The sequence below is a fragment of the Monodelphis domestica genome, chromosome 4 (assembly GCF_027887165.1).
Source record: "Monodelphis domestica isolate mMonDom1 chromosome 4, mMonDom1.pri, whole genome shotgun sequence".
NCBI classification, from domain to species: Eukaryota; Metazoa; Chordata; class Mammalia; order Didelphimorphia; family Didelphidae; genus Monodelphis; species Monodelphis domestica.
Window position 1 is genome coordinate 288,582,981 of NC_077230.1, and position 21,687 is coordinate 288,604,667.

Consider the following 21,687-nt stretch of genomic DNA (forward strand, 5'->3'; position numbering starts at 1 on the left):
AGAAGCAATGAGATTCTGAGAAATAACTAGAACTGGGCAGCATGGGTCCATGTTCCATTCTTAAAACGCCATGGCCTAGTTCCCTGTTGTTCCTTGTCCTGGCCTTATACTGAATGGCACCTTCAGTGCATTGGCATGAGGAGATATGAATTACACATGGAAAGGAGAAATCAATTCCATAAGTAATGACTCCACTGTGAGACCTTCATTCGCCTGAGAAAGGGCCCTCCCGGTAGGTACCCAATACCTGCTGAGAACTTCCCTGAAAGCATCTGGCTCCAAGGATGGAGAGAATTTGGGCTGGTGGAAAGGGGAAAGCATTCAAGGCAGGAGCAGGGATAAAAACAATCTATGTTCCTGGCCCTCACAAAAGGCATTAAGGAGGAGCTAGTTTAGGAAGAGGAAACCTCAAGGGGAAGTGGAAGGAAAGAATAACAGTTCCTATGGTGACTAGAATTCCTGGGGTTCTCCCTATTCAGAGTGTCATTTCCTCTCACCCAGGTGGCCCCTGTTCATCTCCCAGGTGTGCCAGGTTGCCCTTGGCCCCCAGCCAGACAGTTGTTGGTATTCACAGCCCCAGCAGCAACAGAGCTGTGGCGAATTCTGATCAGGGACCCCACTTCTCACAACCACAGAAGCAAACCTTGCCTGGGCCCTGGAATCTTGCCAACTTGGGCAAATGTTTACGAATCCTTCTCCATGGAGTAGGAATCCAGGCAAGGAATCTGGCAAACAAAACAAACCAGTGAGCATGAGGGATGGGAGCAGACAGGGCAGCTGCCTTTGCTGCTTTTTCTTTCCTGAGACCTGCCCATTTCCCCAAAAGTCTTCTGGGACCCTTATCTGAGTTTTCTGCGCTCCCACTGCCTACTGCCCTTGGACCCAGCATTTAGGGTGAGATTTCTCTTGCACTAGTCTTCCTCATCATTACCGCCACCCTCAAGGACCCCCATAGCAGAGTTCCGGACCACTGTCCCCAGGTCCAAGGTAGTAACCTTGCTAGGAAGGCAGTTGCAAGATAGTTGGACTGCACGGATCAAGTCTTTGCCTGATGTCTTTGGTTTGAAGAGGCTAACCACAACCCTAAGACTGGACTGATCTTGAGCCAGCATTGTCCTTCCTTGCATGACTAAGCCATCTATCAGAATGTTTATCACCATTCTTTATGGAGGTAAGTGGAATCCCCTCTCTGCTAACCCCTCTTCTTCTTTTAAAAAACCTAAGTATCAAGTCTAAGACAGAAGAATGATAAAAAACGAGGCAATCTGGGGTTTAGGAGGCTTGACCAGAGTCACACAGTTAGAAAGTGTCTGAGGTCAGACTTGAACTCAGGTCCTCCTGACACCTGGCCTGGCTTTCTATCCACTGAGCCACCTAACTACCCTCTTGCTACTCCTTTTCTAAACTTCCTTACACCAGCAGCCAAGTACTTAAGGAAGGCAGCTAGGAGGTGTGGTGGATTGAGCACTGAGTCTGGAGATAGGAAGATCTGCATTCAAATCTATGTGACCCTTGGCAAGTCACTTTACCCCATTTGCCTCAGTTTCTCATCTGTAAAATAGGGACACACTAGAGTAGGAAATGGCAAACCACTCCAGTATTCTTTGCCAAGAAAACCCAATGGACAAAATCTATGGGGTCAGACTTGACTGAACAACAACAAAAAAGGTCCTTGAGACTAGTTCACATAGAAAACCATCCTAGGATGGATTGGTGTTCAGTAGGAAGAGTTGGTACATGGGCTGGATTGACACGGAGAGTGTAGACCCAATTCTCACCCAGGATAACAATTAGGCAGCTCTGTAGCACAGCAGATACAGAGCTGGTCCTTGAGTTCAAATTCTCAACCTCAAACTGCTCCACTTTCCTCATCTGTAAAATGAATTTAATAGCATCTACCCCAAAGGGCTGTTGTGAGGACCAAATGAGGTACCACATGAAATCCTTTGCAAACTTTAAAGCTCTACATAAATACCAGCTATTATTAGTTTTGGAATTAGAAATACTGTTCTGACCCTCTCACACAATAGGACTTTTTGCTGGTTATATTCTCCACAATACGTCACTCATTCTGTGCCCATAGTCCTTACGCAGACTCTTTATTAACTTTTACTTTCCACTGTCCACAGGGAAATACGTTGCTAGTCCAGAAATAAGTAAACTGGAAACTGGATAACTCCACCCCTTACCCTAACCCACCAAATCATTTCCCATAAACACACAGCCAAGAGGTTCATTCACCCTGTCCCACAACATTCCTGCATTCAGCCCTGCTGTGGGAGCTGTTTGATAGGAAAGGAGGAACACCAGAGGCCCATGGGTTATGGAATCAAAAACTATTCGAACTGAAAGAGACCTTAGAAGTCCTCTAGCCCAAATCCCTCCTATAGCATGGAAGCAAATTAGGGCCAAGGAAAGAACATTTCCTAAAATCACACAGACAACTAGTAGCAAAGCCAAGGCCTAGAGCCCTGGTTTCTTGATTGCTGAGCCATTATTGTCCTTTCTGCTTGCCCAGAATTAAACCAAAGTAATCTCAAGGATAATCAGAATGACTCAGGTGATGCCTGTGTGCTTGCTTTCCCTGTGATCTGACTTCCTTACTCTTCCCTCTATGACACCTCCCTCCCCCAGTTTTCCTTCTCTCACCTCCTACTCCATCTCCATCTGCCAAGCCCAAATGACAAAGCCCAGACTGAAGCAACTCTTCCCATCATTGCACAGGTATGTGTCCTCCATGGAAGTACCACGAAGAATAATTTGGAGTGGAAAAGCTCTGCCAAGATTCTGCCTCCCACACCATTCTTTTCTGGGAGAGGCCAACTTCTCTAACCCCTTTGCACATGTTGGTCACCCATGGGTGGAATGGTCTCCCTCTTCACTGCATCCCTGGTCTGGGGGCCCCTTGAAAATGAGGCTTTCCTGATCTGCCCCAGCCATAAATTTTCTCATGATCTTTTCTTATTCTCATCTTTATACAATTTTCATCTTATACATAGATTACATTTACTTGAGTGTGTGTGTGTGTGTTACATACCTCCCCCCTTCTCCAGCATAGTGTAAGCTCCCTGACAGCAGAGTGGCTTTTTTTTTTAATTTGCAAAGTGCTTTCTCCCCCTTTTTCTTTTTTCTTTTAATGTTTTCTTTTTTCCAATTACCCTTAAAAACAATATTAACCTTCAATTGTTTACAATTCTGAGTTCCAAATTCTTCCCCACCTCCCTGCTTAAAAGCACAAGCAATTTCATAAGGATTATCCATGTACAGTTATGCAAAACCTTTTTCCATATTTGTCTGATTTGAGGTGATTTTTAGAACCATTTTTATAACTATTTTTATAACTGTTACCTTCTGGCTGGCTGTCCTTATAACCATTACCTTCTTGGTCTTGCCAAGAAAACCCCAAATCAATATAACCAATTGAAGACAAAAGAAAGGTAAAGGCTAGGCAATGGGGGTTAAGAGACTTGCCCAGAGTCACATAGCTAGGAAATGTCCAAGGTCCGATTTGAACCCAGGACTACCCATCTCTAGCCTCCTAATTGCTCCGTGAAGGCAATTAAAAAAAAAATTCTTTGTATTCTCCAAAGCCTAAGTCAGTGCCTCATATATAGCAATCATTTAATAAACATTCATTGAACTGAATTCCCAGGCTTGAGACAGACTCAAGGATCTCATCAGAAAAACTGTCTAGTTTTCCTCTGGCTTCTCCTAGGATTAGATTCCAGAGCACCTGCTGCCCCCATCCCTGGCTGTAAAACAATAAAACGCCCCTAAAACAATAGCAGTGAGCCTCTCACTCCCCACCTAAGAACCCAACTCCTGACCAAGAGCCTTGTCACTATAACCCCTGTAGTGGGACTGAATCACAGCCTCAGACTTCTTCCTGCAGATCATGAAAAGATCCTGTTTAATTCTCACTGCAAAGTAGAGGTGCTGCTGAGCCATATCAAGCAGCGTTGTGGCTGTGAACCTGACGGTAAGCTGAATTGGATGCTCAGGGTTTCACACTGGGGGCTACCCTCCCACTGACCACTTTTCCCCTTCATGCCTCCCAGGGATGCCCTGGAAGAGTGGAGGCTAGCTTGATTGCAAGATGGAGATGACTTCTTTAGGTCCTTTCCAACTCTCCAGATTTAACAGAAATTTAGGGCAGTCAACCCATACACTTCTCATAAGCATCTTCACTGGGCTGGGGCAGGGATTTCCTACATACTCCAAGGACAAGAACAAGTCATGCCAGAGAGAAACTGGGGTGGTTAGCGGGCACCTCTTCCTTCTTAGAATTCATCAGATTGATGGGAACTCCTCTTTAAGAAATGGTCCAACAAGCTGCTCAAAGCAAAATACATTTCATAGCTCTCTTATTCCCACAGTGCTTCTCTGCAGCCAATTTTCATCTACAAGAATCAGGGTACCCCAGTGGATAGAAAGCTGAACTTGAAGTCAGGAAGGTCTAGATTCAAATCCTGCCTCATATATTAGTTTCCTCATCAGTGAAATGGGAATTATAATAGTATCTAGAGATACTTAGGTGGCATAGAGAATAGAGGGCCAGGCTTAGAGTCAGAAAAACTCATCTTCTGAGTTCAAATCTGTCCTCAGACACTTATTTGCTGTGAGAACCTGGGCAAGTCACTTAACCCTGTTTGCCTGTTTCCTTATCTGTAACATAAGCTGGAGAAGAAAATGGAAAACCACACCTATATCTTTTCCAAGAAAACCCCAAATGGGGTCATGAAGAGTCAGACACAACTGAAAAATGAATGAACCTGAACAATAGCATCTCCCTCCTAGGGTTGTTGTGAGGATAAAAGGAGATAATGTATGTAAGGCATTTTGCAAATCTTTAAAAAGTCTTGTATATAGGCAGGCTATCATTATTGTTATTATCTCTATTTTACACAAAAATTAAAAGCAGATAATGATATTATCCTGGCCCAGGCACAAGAAACATAAGAAATATATACATGAGAAAAGACAACACAGACCCAAGCTACAAGAAAAATAACATGGACCCAAATACAGAGAAATAGTATAGACACAGATATAGAGACAGAATAAAACCAAGTAAAAAGAAAAACTCTCCTTTTCTGATCTATCCCATCCCTGTTCCTTGCTAAGCCTATATAACTCAGAGGAGAACTTCCCTATGAGAGGATCTCCAAAGTGTGTGGTTTGGAATTACCCTGAAAGTGTAGGTGGTCTGGGAGGAACATTGCCCCATCCATCAGGCTATTTAAAAGATCTGCTTCAATGAGGGAAATCGGAAGTCCTCCATTATCCAGTTCGCTCAGTTCATCACCTATAAATTAACTCCTACTCTTCTATTGGACTATAGGAATGGTTGAACTGGCAGACCACAGTGGTCATTTGAAAAACCTTCTCCAATACCCCCAACTCTATGCTTCTGAGCTGCTGAAATCTCGAGAAACTTATATTCCTATCGCCATAACACGTATGTATCATCCCAGTAATACATCCACCCCAGGAATGGTGTGAAGAATTGGTTTGGGGAGAGGTTGTCTTACAGCCCGGGGATCAGCAGAGAGTTTGAGATGAATTTCCACTCCGTGGCCTTTAGGCAAGACAATAGTAATAAATATAATTAACAAATAGTAATCAATAAACCTAAATCTATGTAGCTATTACTTCTCCCATTCCCATAAGGAGGAATGCTCACAAGCCTTTTCCAGGAAGTTGCCAAAATCTTATAGAAATCTCTTCGTCTCTGGGCTCCTGACTAAGACAATATACATTTTCCAAAGTGTGTCACCCCACTGGGCTTGGCCCTCCCAGCTATAGCTGTATACTAGGGAACTGCCAATGAATAAGCAAGTGAAGGAGGGAAGGAAGAAGGGAATAAATAAATTAATGAATCTCCTTTGCCCCACCAGGAAATGAAGGTTCACCAGAGCCAATATTTGTGCCACTATTAAAGGATCATGAAATTATTGATTCTAAGTTTTTAGGTGAGTGGATCCTCTGAGAAATACCTCAGAAATGTTTCTTGGAAGAAAGGATTAGTTCTAGGTATGAAGAGAAATCTGACACATACACAAACATACAAATATTTATTTCCCCAGATATTTGCATAGCACTTTGTGGTTTACAAAGCATTTTACACATATTAGCTCATTTGATTCACAATATTTATATAGTACTATTCTGATGCCTCAGAAAAATAGCTTGCATTTATAGTTTTTAATTAATTAATTAATTAGTTTGATTGTTTCATTAAAATTCCCAGGTAACTCTCTCTCTTCTTTCCTCCCTCCCCTCCCTGAACTCTTAGAGAAGGCATCATTTAACAAAAAGATAAATGTATATATAAGTCTATGTCTTGCTCGTTTCAATTTTTTAGTTTTTCTCTAGAGATAGACCTACACAAATCATTCTTCAAACAATATTTCTTTTGTATGTAATATTCTGTTGGCTCTCTTGTGTCATAACTTCATATAGGCCTTTCCATTTTTTTTAAATTAATCTGTTCGTCATTTCTTCTGTTGCAGTAGTATTCCATCACCATTATATGCCACAACTTTTTTATCCAATCCCCAATTGATGGGTCTCTCCTTGGTTTCCAGTTCTTTGCCACCACAAGGAGAGCAGCAATAAATATATTAGAAAATATAGAAACTTCCTTTTTCCCCTGATCACCTTAGGAAAAAATAATAGTGGTATTGCTGACTCAAAAGGTATATACATTGTTTTATAACATTTTGAACACAATTCCGGGGTTGTTCTCCAAATGATCTGATCAGTTTGCTGTTCCACCAATAGTGATTATGTCCCTACTTTTCCACATTCTCTCAAACATTTGTCATTTTGTCTCTTTCTCATTTTAGACAATCTGACAGGTGTGAGATGACGTCTCAAAATTGTTTTGATTTGCATTTCTCTATTCAATAATAATTTAGAGAATTTTTTCATGTAGTTTTATATAGCTTTGATTTCTTTATCCAAAACTTTTTTATCGTATTTTTTTGAAATTTATGAACTGGGGAATGGCTCATATTTTCATAAATTTAACAAAGTTGTCCATATATTTTAGATATGAGACTTCTATCAAAGAAACTATAATTTTTTCTCTTTTTCTGCTTTCTATCTAATCTTAGCTACATTAGTTCTATTTGTAAAAAAAAAAACTTTTTAATTTAATGTATTCAATATTATTCATTTTATACCTTACAATGCTTTTATCTTATTTACTCATAAATTCTTCTCCTATCCATAAATCTGATAGATATGCTCCCTAGTGTTCTAATTTGCATATATCTCCTTTTACACCTATGTTATATATCCATTCTGATTTTATCGAGGTAAATAATGTAAGATACCAGTCTACACCTAATTTTTCCCAAAAATGTTTACCATATAGTGTATTCTTATCCCCAAAATTTTAAGGTTTGCTGAGTGCTTCAAAGATGTAATTTCATGTAAACCTCACAACAGCCCTGGAAGATAAGTGCTGATCCCATGTCTGAGGCTTGGCCTCAGGAAGAAGTAAAAAGAGAAATCGATGACATAAGAAACAGATTTGAAGCCTTACATCTCTATGTACTTTTTCTTGAACTTTTTCTTCAAGAAAAGAACCAGTAGGCATGAAATATGGAAAGCATAAAAATGATATCATAAAAGTAAAAAATACTTATATCTAGAAGACAGGAAAAGATTCATTATTTATATGGGTGTTATCCTTGAATCCACTGTGTAAATTCAAACCACTAATTTGTCAGAGCAAAGATTAGTATTGGGTTTTTTTGTTAAAAGAAAAAATAGCAATGAGAAACAATTATGCCATACATTTTAAACAACAGACTTAAGCTATTTTTAAAAAGTAGTTGACAATGGAAAAAATGGGAAATGTTTATACTAATTTTATATAGAAGTTTTATCATTATAAATTAATGAGGAGATTAAAAAGACAGCAACTATTACAACCAAAGGCAACCCTGCTTTAGCATATAAATTCATTTGTAAAATCTTGCCCAAAAAAATGATGGATATAAGATGTAACACTTCAAAAAGCAAAGAAAGTCAGTGGATGGTAAGAACCAGTTTAAAGAAACCTTGAGAAAAGACCCAACTAAACAAAGTCATCCCAAGTACATTTAAAGAGGAAATAGGACAACAAAGAGACAGAAAAGTGGGAAAGATCTGCAAAGATTTTTTTAATGTTTTCACCATCAATAATAACACTAGAGCTTCTACACTTAAACTTCAAAATCATACTCTTTGATGTGCTTTTAAGTGAGATCAAAATGGCACTAATAGAAACAAAGATGTGAAAAGAAGTCAAGTTATTTGTTTAAAAGGCATAAATTGGGGGCATCTGGGTACCTCAGTAGATTGAGAGTCAGGCTTAGAGATGGGAGGTCCTGGGTTCAAATCTGACCTCAGACACTTCCCAGCTATGTGACCCTGGGCAAGTCACTTGACCCCCATTACCTAGCCCTTACCACTCTTCTGCCTTGGAACCAATACACAGTATTGACTCCAAGATGGAAGGTAAGGGTTTTAAAAAATAAAAGGGATAAATCTCTGAGAGGGACATTGGGAAATGTAGATGATATGATAACAAAAGGTATCAAGAAATAATTCTTTGTAAAAGAAAAGAAATATACAGTGAACAATGGAGGTGGCACAATGGATAGAGGGCTATACTTGGATTCAGAAAGAACTGAATTCAAAACCTACCTCAGGCACTTGCTAGTTGTGTGATCCTAGCCAAATCACTTAACCTCTATCTGCTTCGATTTCTTTTCTTATTAAATAAGGATAATAATAGTACCTTCTTCCCAGCATTGCTGCAAAGATAAAATGAGAATATTTATAGAGCATTTTGTACACCTTAAAGCTCTATGTTATGCTACCATTTATTATTATTGTCCTATAATCAATGAGGATCTTTGAAGAAAGTTAATGAAAGATGTCATCTTAAAAACATAGAAGTGCAAAACAGAATGTTACAGGTCAAGTGAAGGGATGATAAGTAGACAACCAGAGTGTCAGACAGTCTCTCAATTTCAGGAGGAAGGGGCATCTAGGTAGCTCAGTGGATAGAGTACCAAGCCTGAGGATGGGAGTTCCTGGGCTCAAATCTAGCCTTGGACACATCCAAGCTGTGTGACCCTGGGCAAGTCATTAAACTCCAATTGCCTATCCCTTACCACTCTTCTGCCTTGGAACCAATAGTTAATATCAATTTTAAGACAGAAAGTAAGGGTAAAATTTTTTTCAGGAGGAAGTTAGATGGGTCTCCAGCATGCTAGGTGGGCTCCCTGGGCCATACTTATAGAAGGAAGTAGAGAGGAGTTGACCAGGGTAGGCAAGCATGGCTGAGTTGCAACTTACATCAAACCATGAAATCAGTGAGATCATTGATCTCCTGAGCATCCAAGAGTGAACCCCGGTTGTCCTGTGTGATAGGAAAACTGTTATTCTCTTGGATATACAAATGAGGAAGCTGGGGCACAAACGGAAACAGGTGCCTGAATTTTCCTGGGGGCAAATTGATAACATCAATCAAAGCCATATTCTGGGTGGCACAAGCTCTGAATGCCTAGAACTCTCCTCGCCTTTTTTGTGGGCTCCAAAGACGTGTGTGTGAGTAGGAATAGGAAGAACAGATGGAGAAAAGAACCATCCTGTTCAGCTTCAGGCTGTTTTCACCTTAAGCCAAGGAAAGCATATTATTGGCCCAGATTGCATAGAGGGAGGTGGCTTTAGAGAGGAAGAGTGGTACATTCCTAGGATGGAGGATCAAAGATCAGAAGCTCAAAAGGACCTCAGATGGTATCTAGTCCAGGCTCTCAGGACTGGATAGAACATTGGATTTGGAGTCAAGGAGATCTGAGTTTGAATCCCACCTCTGACACTTGCTAGTAATGGAACTCTGAGCAAGTCATTTAAATGTCTCAATCTCAAGTTCTTCACTTGCAAACTGGAAAAAATAATAACACCTACCTCCCAAGTTTGAAATTATATAATCAGTGTAAAACAGTTTTCAGACTCTAATGTTCACATGTGCATGTGAGCTAGAAAACAAATGGGAAAAGATTATGTGTTAGCAAATTAGTAAATAAGACCTGGGTTTGAATCCTGCCTCAGACATTTATTAACTGTATAACCACAGGTAGTTACTTAACCTAGTCTTAGTCAGTTCCCTCATCTGTGTAAAATGGACTGGAACTGGACTTGATGGTTTCTTTGATCCCTTTCAACTTCTTTTCTTAACCGTGTCCTGGCATACCAACTAGCTGATAAGCTCTCTAAAAGCAGACCTGTCTTCTCTGCATTCCCACAAGCTCCTTGTCCAGAGCTGACTTGGACATGATTAAAAGCAATAGCTGAAAAATAATTATTTATTTTATTTTATTTTATTAGTCAATTTAGAACATTATTCTTTCGTTACAAGAATCATTGAAAAAAATTATTGAGAATATACTATGTTCACAAAGTTCCTCAGTAGGAAACTACGATAAAAAAATAAGTAACCAGATAATTTTCAGGTCTTGGACTGAACTACATGTTCTTGGTGCTTTCCTGCTCTCAGACCTATGGTTTTGTTTCCATTGAAGTAATCTAAGGAATCCCACTAGGAACCACTATATATTCTGCTAATATCTGCAAATAGCATGTTTAATTTGGCCAACATAGGAAGAGCCTGGGGTAAAATGCCATGGTGCTTCCTTGACTTCCATCCTACCCCGCTATCTCACTATGGGTCTGTACAATGGGAGAAGAGAGAGAACGGTCAACAGGAACTCTTTTAGAGCCCAGCATCAAGGCATAGCCTGGTGACTAGCCCACATTCCTTCCTTCCCAATGTCATTAACAACAATAATACTTAACAGTTAGGCAATCCTTTATCAACAGAGTGCTGTCAAGGTACGAACCAATTCATCAGCCCAGCCAGCCACTCCCTGAAAGTTGTGGGGCTTTATTGCCTCTGCAGAGCTGAACCTAATTAAAGACTTTATCATACTGAAAACAGCATTATTATTGTAGGGCAACATTGGCAAAGGTTTTCAAGTTCTTGTGCTAAACTGCCACTTCAAGCTGCCCATGAGCCACCCCCAGCATTACCCCCAGAGAGCAGAGGGAGGACGGGCTCACTTTGGGTGGCTGGACAGAGGAGTGAGGCATGCAAAAAATGTCCTTGGGTGCTGGGAAGAGGGGGAACAAAGCGGCTCCCCCACGCTGGCTGGGCACATGTGCCAATACTCACCAACGCTTTTATAGGAAGACTCTGACCTTCCTCTCCCAATCTACACATGCACTAGCTCATTGGGTTTCCAGACCATGATTGGCTACATAATTTTGGAGGGTTATAGTAGCACCCCTGAAGGGTTGGAAGAGTCTTTCTAATGCCATCTGCTTGACTCTTATTAGGGTGTTTTCTTCCCAGTATCAATCACTAGTGATTAGTGCCTGTACCACTGAACCAATTAACGATTAGCTATTACAAAGAGAAACTTACTGAAAAGATATGGTAAGAACAAAAGTAAAAGCATTTCTTTCCATCGTATGGTGGAACACTCTCCTTTAAACTATCTCAGTTCCTGGAGAAAGTGGGCTCAAATTGAGAGCAGCTTCCACAAAGGATTTGCCTCCCATCAAGTTCATTTCTGAATTCAGAATAGCCAGGGGATAGAATTGCTGCCCTGCTGAGCATGTTGGCTGAAGGATATACCCACTTTCAGGCTTAGATGCCAATCATTCCTCAGGGCTATGCTATTAGACTCCAAACTGTGGTCTGGACTCTAGTGCCTGGATTTCTATCAGCTCACTCTCTCAACCTTTCAAGGTCTACAAGGTTGCAGCCCATTTTGTTCTGTCTCAGATATTTTTTCTCCTAAAGGCAGAAAAGTATAGAAACAACAAAAACAGATGCAAACCATGCATTGACAGACTTTATAGCAGCATGAGCAGGGATAAAAAGTCCCAAGTCCTCTCTCTCCACCAGAAGACTGATAGCAACAGTCCTTGCTAGAGGATTTTCAACCATCAGTTTTGATTAAGAGCCATTCTGTGCCATCCAAAATGAGTTCTAGCTGCAAAGTGGTCATCTGAAAATAGATGCTCCTAGAGATCTCTGGTCCAACCCGGCAGGAAGCAGATGTTGCACCCTAGAGTGTGACATTCTTTCTCATATAAGCAAAGCTGATATGCCTAAAAAAAAACAATAAATGTTTTCTAAATACCTTTAAAAAAATTTAGACCATAGCCAGGAAAGAAACAGAAAACACCTTGGCTCAATAGTGCCTTCTGGATTCAAAGTGAATCAAAAGGTGCTTCTTCTTCACCTGATAAGCCAACTGGAAGCAATAGCTGTTCTTGTTCTGAATTCAGGAGCAGGGCGATTCCACTCCAGGTCATCTAGCCTTCCCAGAAGCAGAGTCCCCAGCCTCTTCCCTGTGGAGATTACATCAGTCAAGTATATGTCACATGCTCGCAAGAGATAAGCCTGGCCAGTCCATTACATTATTTCCTGGGGGAGTCAAAACAGACAGTGGGGGCTCTTTACAGATATGTCCATCTCCCATCTCAAACATATAATGATGGCAGAGCCCTCCCCTCAAAAAATGAACACTGCATCACATCATATTTCAATAAGCAGATGCTTGATCTATCTGATCTCCCTGGGCCCCAATTTCCTCATCTGTAAAATGAGATTGGACTATATAACTTTTATATACATACATATATATATATACATATATATGCCCGATTTGGAAGATAATTATGCATGCAGAGCTATGCTAGGCCCAGGGAAAATTCAAAGCTTAGATAAAGGCATAGAATTTCCTCTTGAAGAACTCAGTCTGATATGGTGATGACACAGAGGTAGACAATTTTATTACACAGCATTGCATGATAAGTGTCTTAGAGAACTACAAAATAGCTTGTGGAAGATATGAAGGCCAAACTAACCACCCAATGGGAATATCTGGGAAGACTTCATAGAAGAAAAAGCATTTGAATTAGACTTTAAAGGATGAAGAGGAAAGGTACTGCTGAGACAGAAAGCATGAGTACCCTATGGAAGTGGAAAATTGAAGGGTTGTTTTTAAAGGACAGCAAATAATGCAGTCTGGCTAGAGTGTAGAAGACATACAGAAGTATTGGGGGGGGGGGGATAGTAATGTGCCAATCTGTAAAAGACTTTGAATACCAAGCAAATTATTATGAACTTTACTCAGTGAGCAACTGGACTTCATATCTGAAGCACTGTAATAAATTATTATGTATTTCCACTCTGCACAAGCATCTGAGAATTGGTGTTGAGTGATATAAAGAGACTTGGGGTTTGAGGGATAGGGGTGCCTACTAACTATGCCAAGGAAATCAATGAAAGGACATTATGTCATCCTGTGGAGTTGTTGGAGGATTGGAAGTAAGGCAGAAGGAAGACAGTGAAGTTGTACTAGGTGAGCTGCCTGAAACATTCCAAACCATTTAAAGAGAGAGCTGAAAAGGGAGTGAAGGACCATTGAAAATTAGTTACTGAACCCATCACCAATGACCAGGAGTTAAAGCACATTTTCGAAGCCCTCATGGTGAAGGATGGATGGTGTAAAAGGCTAATGTCAGTCAGCCCTGGGCTGGAGCTTCCCAGAATACAGTCACTCTTCTCAGCAGGCAGTGGGATAGTGGTAGAGATAAATCCCATAGGACAGCTGCCAGCCAGCCAGTATGAGGGCTCCATATGGAAAGGAGAATCACTTTCAGAATGGACAGAGAGGAGAATCCTTACTAAAAAGAAAAGGAAATGTTTGACTCTTGGCTAGGACACTCCACAGAGGCAATACAGAAATTTGCAGGGTGTAAGAAATGTAAGAAAACGCTAGGGAGTTTTTGCAGGTCCACATCTGATACCTCTTTGAAACTTTATTAATGCCCTTAGATTATGATTTGAATGTTTTTAAATTTGGTAGCTCTCAAAGTATACAGAGTAGCTACATAAAAGTCCTTGAACATATCAAAAGGAGGAAAAAAAGGTCTTCAGCATCATGTTATGATTGAAAAAGGTGCCTCAGAGAGACATCATCAAAAGAATAGTGTATAGGGAGACATGGACCATGATAGGTGGACTCAAGGGATCAAAAGATCATGACAAAATGCTAGGGCTGTCCCTCTCCATTATCTAGAATTGATATGGTTGGATTGGACACCTAGAAACAAAGCCAATGGAGAGAACATTCTGCGATAGAGTTACCATGGGACCCCAAGAAAGTTCTTTAGGGATGGACCACCAAGAACAAAAGAAAGGTTGGTTCAGATCACCCAAACTGAACCAAAATAGCTCAGGCCAAGCTTCCTAGAAGCTAGCCCAGCCCTCCTGTGAAGGAGCAAAAGAGGTTAATATGGTAGAATACATCAGAAGCAGCACCTAAAAGGCACATGAGAGTAATGGTGGAGGTAGGAAGTAGGAAGCAGAGAACTGTCTGGATGCTCTCCAGTGCCTGAGGAGCAGAGAATCATCTGAGGAAAACCTCAGGTCTAGGCAGGGGTGATTGAGGTCTCATTTCATGAATGACACTTCTGATAACCCCATGTAGCATACATACAACCCATCTTGGAGACTTCAGACCTCTCTGAGAGTGACCTCAGAACTGGCTTTTTGTTTTCTATTTTAAGACTAGGCTTCCCTGTCATACCCGTCACTTATTGACCTGATCTTCATGCTGATCAGCACAGAAATTTTGACCTGCTCTGTTTCTGCCCTGTGCCAATTTATGCCTCCTTAGGCATCCCAGTAAACTTCCTCCTACTGCCAGGAGTTCATCATATTGGGGTCAGACTCAGTGCAGACACCAAATTGGCTTAGCCCACTACATCTCAGAATTCTCAAGATGAAGAAATCCACCCCCTCTATCTCAATAGTTAGGATAACACATGGACAGTGCCACATCCAGTTAGAAATTGCTTTTTTGCAGAGATGGAGGATCCCTCTGAATCTTAGAATCCTACATTTTAAAAATAAATAGATTGTATCAGCATTTCTATTTACCACCAACAAAGTTCAACAGCAAGAGATGGAAAATGGAACTCCATTTAAAATAACCATAGACAATATGAAATACCTATTTACCAAAACAAACCCAGCAACTATATGAACACAATTAAAAAACACTTCACACAAATAAAATCAAACCTAAGCAACTAGAAAAATATTAACTACTAGTGGATAGTCTGAACCAATATAATACAAATGATAATCCTTTCTAAATTATTTATGGGTTTGGTGCCATACCAATAAACTACCTGAAAATTATCTCCAAGAACTAGAAAAATAATAAAATTCATCTGGAAGAACAAAAAGCCAAGAGTATCAAGGGAATTCATAAACAAAAACAGCAAGGAAGAAGGTCCTAGCTGTACCAGATTTCAAAATTTCATCTAAACAAACTGACTGAAAAATAGAGTGAATCAATGGAATAGTTTAGGTACACAATACACCGTAGTTAGTGACATAATACTCTCGTGTTATATCAACTCAAAGATCCAAACTATTGGGGGAAGAACTTGCTATTTGACAAAAACTGCTGAGAAAATTGGAAAACAATTTGGCAGAAACTAGGCATAGATCAGCATATACCAAGATAAAGTCAAAATGGATATTTGATCTAGAAATAGAGTGATGCCATAAACAAATTAAGGGAACACAGAAAAGTTTACCTATAAGAACTATGGATAAGGGAAGAATTTATAAGCAAACAAGGCATAAAGAATATAATGAAAAATGAAATAATCTTATACATCAAATTTAAAAGGTTTTGAACAAACAAAACCAATGCAATCAGGCTTAGAAGAGAAACCACAAATTTGGGGAGGAACTTTTATAGCAAATATCTTTGACAAAGGTTACATTTCGCAAATATACAGAAAACTGAATTAAATTTATAAATATACAAAGCATTCCACAACTGGCAAATGGTCAAAGGATATGAACAGGCAGTTCACAGATGAAGAAATTAAAACTATTTATAGTTATAAGAAAAAATGTTCCAAAATCACTATTGATTAGAGAAATACAAATTAAGTAACTCTAAGATAATACCTCACACCTATCAGATTCGTTAATATGACCAAAAAGGCAAATGAAAAAATCTGGAGATGTGGGAAAATTGGGATATAAAAACATTCTGAAGAGTAGTGTGGAACCATGCCCAAGGGACCATAAAACCATACCCTTTGATCTAGCAATACCAGATACTATTGGGTATGTGTCTGAAAGAGATAGAGATAGGAGAAAAAGACCTATTTGCACAAGAAATATTTTTAGCAGTTATCTTTGTAGTGGCAAAGAGTTGGAAAGTGGGGAGATATCCATCAACTGGGGAATAAATAACCAAGTTGTGGTGTGTGGTTGAAATGGAATACTCTTCTCCATAAGAAATGATGAGCAAAAGAAGTTCAGAAAAATCTGGAAAGACTTATATGATGATGCAAAGTGAAGTGAGCAGAATCAGAACACTATATACAGTAACAGAAATATTGTACGATGATTATCTGTGAAGAACTAACCTATTATCAGCAAAACAAAATAACTACAAAGAACTCATGATAAAAAAAAAAATTGTTATTCAAAGCCAAAGAAGGAATTGTTGGAATCTGATTGCAGATCAAAGTACATCTTTCCTTTTATTTCTTTCATGAATTTTTATTATATGTGTGATGTGTCTTCTGTCACAGCATGGGAAATATAGAGATATGTATTGCATGAAAGCACAGATATAACCTACAACAGACCATTTACCACCTTGGGAAAGGCTAAGGAAGGAGGGAGTGAGAGAATATGAATTGTAAAATATTTTTTAAAATTGAAAAAATTATTTCTACATATAATTGAAAAAATGTTAAGTCAAAAAATAAATAGATCAATAAATGATAGATGAAAATGGATGGATGGATGCAGACATAAATAAGTGAAGGAGTAAATAAATGATAATGAAGTTTTAAAAAGACTAAGTGGGAACAAAGTCAAATTAATGGAATAGATTCTAAATGGAAACTGAACCAATCATTTATTTTATTCAGTTTGAATCTGACTTAGAGACAGCTAGATAGTGCCATGGTTAGTGTTGACTTAGAGTTGGGAGGATGTGAATTTAAATCTGCCTTAAATACTTACGAATTGTGTGACCATGGACAAGTCTCTTAACCACTCTGTGTATCAATTTTCTTATCTGTATATAGGGATAATACTAACATTAGTCATTGTGAGGTTCAAATAAGATAATATTTGTAAAGCACTTTCTATTTACGGCCCTATAGAAATGCTAGCTGTTGTTATTATCATTTATTATAGACCCTCTGTAATCTATATAGTTTTCCATCTGTTCACTGACAATAAAAATCCCAGAAATGAATTTGACATGAGGACTAATTTGGATAAATCCAATAAATAGTGAACAAACATTCACTAGCCCAGGAGAAGAAATAAAAGATACTGATTTTAATTCCCTGGCTCTTGGTAGAAAGGTATGTTCAGCAGACCAGTCTGGTCAGGATGCCATGTATGCTGATGTATTTTTGGACTGCTTGGTATTTCAGCCTTGGAAAAAAGATGCTTTCCTCTAAATGGATGGCCATTGTGACTTTAGTTGACTGAGTTTTAAGACTTGGAAAAGTTCAATAATGTAGATGCACAACCCTTCCTGATCAGAGCTCTGTGCTAATTCTTTGAAGCTACCCTGAACCTGGTAGGAGACTCCATCTCCCCAGTGTCTGAGAAACAACCAAAATCTGGGAAGACCAAGAGAAAAGCTTTGACTGCTGAGGGTCTGAGTCGAAAGGTGAGTATCTAACTGGGAGACTCATCTGGCCTTCATCTTTTCTACCACTAACACATACTAAATCTGTCTTTGCTTCTGTTTCAGGCAAACTGAGATCCTTCCTGTATGAGATGATCAGCTTAAAGAAATAGAGATCCTTAAAGTGAACAAAAGCAAGATTTGATCTTTCTCACACTATTCACATCCAGAGAAAGAACTATGAAAGCAGAAACCCAGAAGAAAAACAACTGCTTGATCACATGGGTCAATGGGAATGTAATTGGGGATGTAGACTAAATGATCACTCTAGTACAATTATCAATCATATGGAAATAGGTCTTGATCAATGACAGATGTAAAACCCAGTGGAATTGAGTGTTGGCTGGTGGGAGAGGGATAGCAGGGGAGGGAAAAAACATGAATCATGAAACCATGGAAAAATATTCTAAATCCATTAATTAAATAAAATTTTTCAATTCTAAACATTTTTTAAATAAATAAAATAGTTTCTGCTCTAAAAAAAAAAGATTTAATCTTTCTCATGAGAAGGGGTCACACCCTAATGATGATGCCCAACACGTGGGTGCAGATACAAGCATTTTAGAGATTCCTGACACAAACCCCCACCTACTCTGTTCAAAACCCATGGTCTGGGGCCAAACTTAAAATCTAGGTGCAAAAGACTACCCAATCAGAAAGCAAAAAGTTACATAGCATGAGCACCACCCCCACCCCACACACACACAGCAAGAGTCCTATCATGAGTTCCACCAGGTGTGGGGAGGTTTTGAAGAGGTAGCAATGTCTTCAGGAGGGACTCCTCTGACTTCTAAAGGGCAGAGGAGATAAGGAGGCAAGAGAGCCTAGCAGTTTGCTTTCTTTGAGATAAGAACTCTCTCAACCCATTGGGCCTATGGCAATAACAAAATGTCCTTGAGATGTTATTCTGAACTCCTAAATAGGTTTTCCTTCTCTTATGGAATCCCACCCGGAGAAGAACAAATTAATTCTTTTCTCTCTGCCACAACTGGCAGCAAGGGACCAAGGGAGAAGTACTAGATTTAGAGTTGGAGAAAGACATAGGCTTGAATTCCCCTTCTGCCACATATTATCTTTGTGACCTTGAGCAAACCCCTTCAACCTCTCTGGGTCTCAGCTTCCTTGTCTATAAAATGATAGGATTGAGCAAAAGATCTCTAAGTTCCTATCAGATTTAGCCTTAGGGATCTATAGCAGTCACATCCCTCTTCTGTATGTGGGATGGGGGCACTGTAAAAGAGCATTATGGCAAAGGGTCTGCTTTAGCTGAGAGTAAAATGTTTCCATAACAAATACGGAGCTAGAAATGTATTGTTACTGTCACCTCTCCATTATTGATATATGGATTGTCTTTGTGACTTATTGAGAGCAAATTTTTCATTCCAACCTGTCTGCACCTGCGTGTACATCTTCTAATGATCTCAGCTTCCTAGCTGCAATTAGTTGGCATATTCCTGGGAAAAACTAGTGATATGAATATTATTTCAAAAGGTTTTTTATTTCATCTACACAATTCAGTTCAACCAATATTTTTATTAAGTATCTAGCGTGGTGGTAAAGCGCATGGCATATAGTGACAATATAGTTGCTACCCTCAAGGAGTTTATATTCTTTGGGGAAAATACAACATATGTACAAATAAGCATACAAAGTCATTTTTTTGTTTGGGTTTTGTGTGTGTGTGTGTGTGTGTGTGTGTGTGTGTGTGTGTGTGTGTGTGTTTTGTTTTGTTTTACAAAGTCGATTTAAAAAAGAGAAAGAGGAGGCAACTGGTTAGCTTAGGGGATGAAGAGCCAGGCCTAGAGACAGGAGGTCTTAGGTTCAAATCTGGCCTCAGACACTTCCCAGCTGTGTGATCCTGGGCAAGTCACTTGACCCCCATTGCCTAGCCCTTACCACACTTCTGCCTTGGAGCCAATATACAGTATTGACTCCAAGACAGAAGGTAAGGATTTGAAAATAAAAATAAATAAAAGAAAGAGAGAATGCTAAGAACAGAGAATCAGGAAAGATCTGCTGGAGATGGGAGTTCCTGTGTTTTGAAGAAAACTAGAGATTCTACACATCAATGAAGGGAAGGAAGAGCATGTCAGACTTGGTGAAGCTATAAGTATATTTGTTTCTTCAATGGAGATCACCATTTCTCCATGTCAATACAGGGCTTCATATATGTCCATCAGTTTTTATTAAGTACCTACAATACGTCAGGCAACTGGAGATACAAAAAAAAAGAAAAAATAGATCCTGCCTTCAAGGAACTTCTTTTTTTTTTCTTCTATGAAATGGATTTTATTGTGCATACCTTGTACAATAAGGTTAGTTTCCAAAATCTGCATGGCTGATATATTAAATATGTATTATAAAATTACATGACTAATCTATTTAATGGGAGAAGCAACATACAAATAGATATATACAAGGCAAGATATTTAAAGGGCAAACAGGAAATAATTATGACAGAAAACACTGAAATATAGAAGGGTTAGGGAAGGCTTCCTAGAAGGGAGATTTTAGATTGGATTTAAAGGAAGCCAGGGAAGTCAGAGGTTGGAGTGGAGGAGGACTAAGAGCATTCTGGACATTGGAAACAGCCAAAGAAAACACCCCAAGCAGAAAGATGGAGTATCTTGTTCATGGAACACCAAAGAAATTAGTGTCCCTGAACCTAAGAGTAGGTGTTGGGAAGTGAGGTGAAAGTAGACTGGAAAGTTAAGAGATTATGAAGGTCTTTGAATGCCAAGGAGATATATATTCCTGAAGGCAATGAGAAACCACTGGAGTTTACTGAGGTAGGGGAGTGCAAGGAGTGGGGTGACATGATTGGACATGTGTTTTAGGACAATTTAGGACAATCTCTTTAATGGCTGAATGGAGGATGCATTGGAGTGGGGAGAGACTTGAAGCCGGTAGACCCAATAGCAGGCTATCAGTAATCTAGGTATAAGGTGATGAGGGCAGTTAGAGGAGAAATGATGAGTTTCTAGGGCAAAAAAAATTTAAACTAAAATCATGAGTGGGATGCTCTAGAGAGGAACAAGTAAGAGCTCAGAATACCTGGGAGAAAGAGAGGCTCCCCAAGAAAGTGAAAGAAGAAAATTAAATCTCCACTTAAAATATTACCTAGACTGGTCCTAAATGCAAGAGAAAAAGATGGAATGTTCATAGAATCATCAAATTAGAAGGTACTTTAAAGATTATCTAATCCAAGCTCCCTCCCAGAATTTGGACCTCTACTACAACAACCCTTGGCAGATACTGGGTCATGCAGATTCTACTTGAATGCTACCAGGAGTGAGGTACTCATTACTTTATGAGGCAAGTTATCCCAGTGTTGAACAGTTCTAATTGCCCTGTTCTCTAGAACCACAAAGAATAAGACTAATCTTTCTATATAATAACTGTTTTGGAAGAAAGTGATTATATCTTCTTTTAGTTTCTCATCACATTACATACCCCCCCACACACTTAAGTCAACCAATTCTCATATGGCATTGTAAAATGTCCCCTCACCATCCTGATCATCTCTTTGGGACACAATACAATTTGTCAATGTCTTTCTTAGAGCATTGTCCTCAAAACTGAACATAGCATTCAGGTGTAATCTAAGTATAATGGAACTCTCCCTTTCTGAGTTCTGGACACTGTACAAATACAAGGGGCTTTTTGGCATCTTCATCCCACTGTTTATTCATACTGACTCGAAATCAACCAAGACTTCATTTGTTCTTTTACACAAAATGATATTTAATCAAGCATGCTTCATACTGTATATGTGAGTTTGATTTTTTTTTAAAGCTATGTTCAGCCTAACAGCTCTCAATAATTCTGGGACCACTGTGGGTCCTCAAGATCAAAGTTGTTT

At 39.3% G+C, this 21,687-nt stretch overlaps 1 protein-coding gene across 2 annotated transcripts; it reads left to right on the forward strand.

Annotated features, from left to right (window-relative positions):
* The first annotated feature begins 490 nt into the window (after positions 1–490).
* Positions 491–18,312, forward strand: C4H22orf15 (chromosome 4 C22orf15 homolog). 2 transcript variants are annotated; one of them, XM_007495176.3, is made up of 6 exons: positions 491–1,171; positions 3,893–3,979; positions 5,342–5,458; positions 5,898–5,972; positions 17,701–17,807; positions 17,892–18,312. In XM_007495176.3, the coding sequence occupies exons 1-6, from the start codon at positions 1,126–1,128 to the stop codon at positions 17,898–17,900; spliced, it is 441 nt and encodes a 146-aa protein (XP_007495238.2). In that variant the 5' UTR covers positions 491–1,125; the 3' UTR covers positions 17,901–18,312. The 2 variants fall into 2 exon arrangements, with proteins under 2 accessions (XP_007495238.2, XP_016277325.2); XM_016421839.2 differs by lacking the exon at positions 3,893–3,979.
* Positions 18,313–21,687: the final 3,375 nt, after the last annotated feature.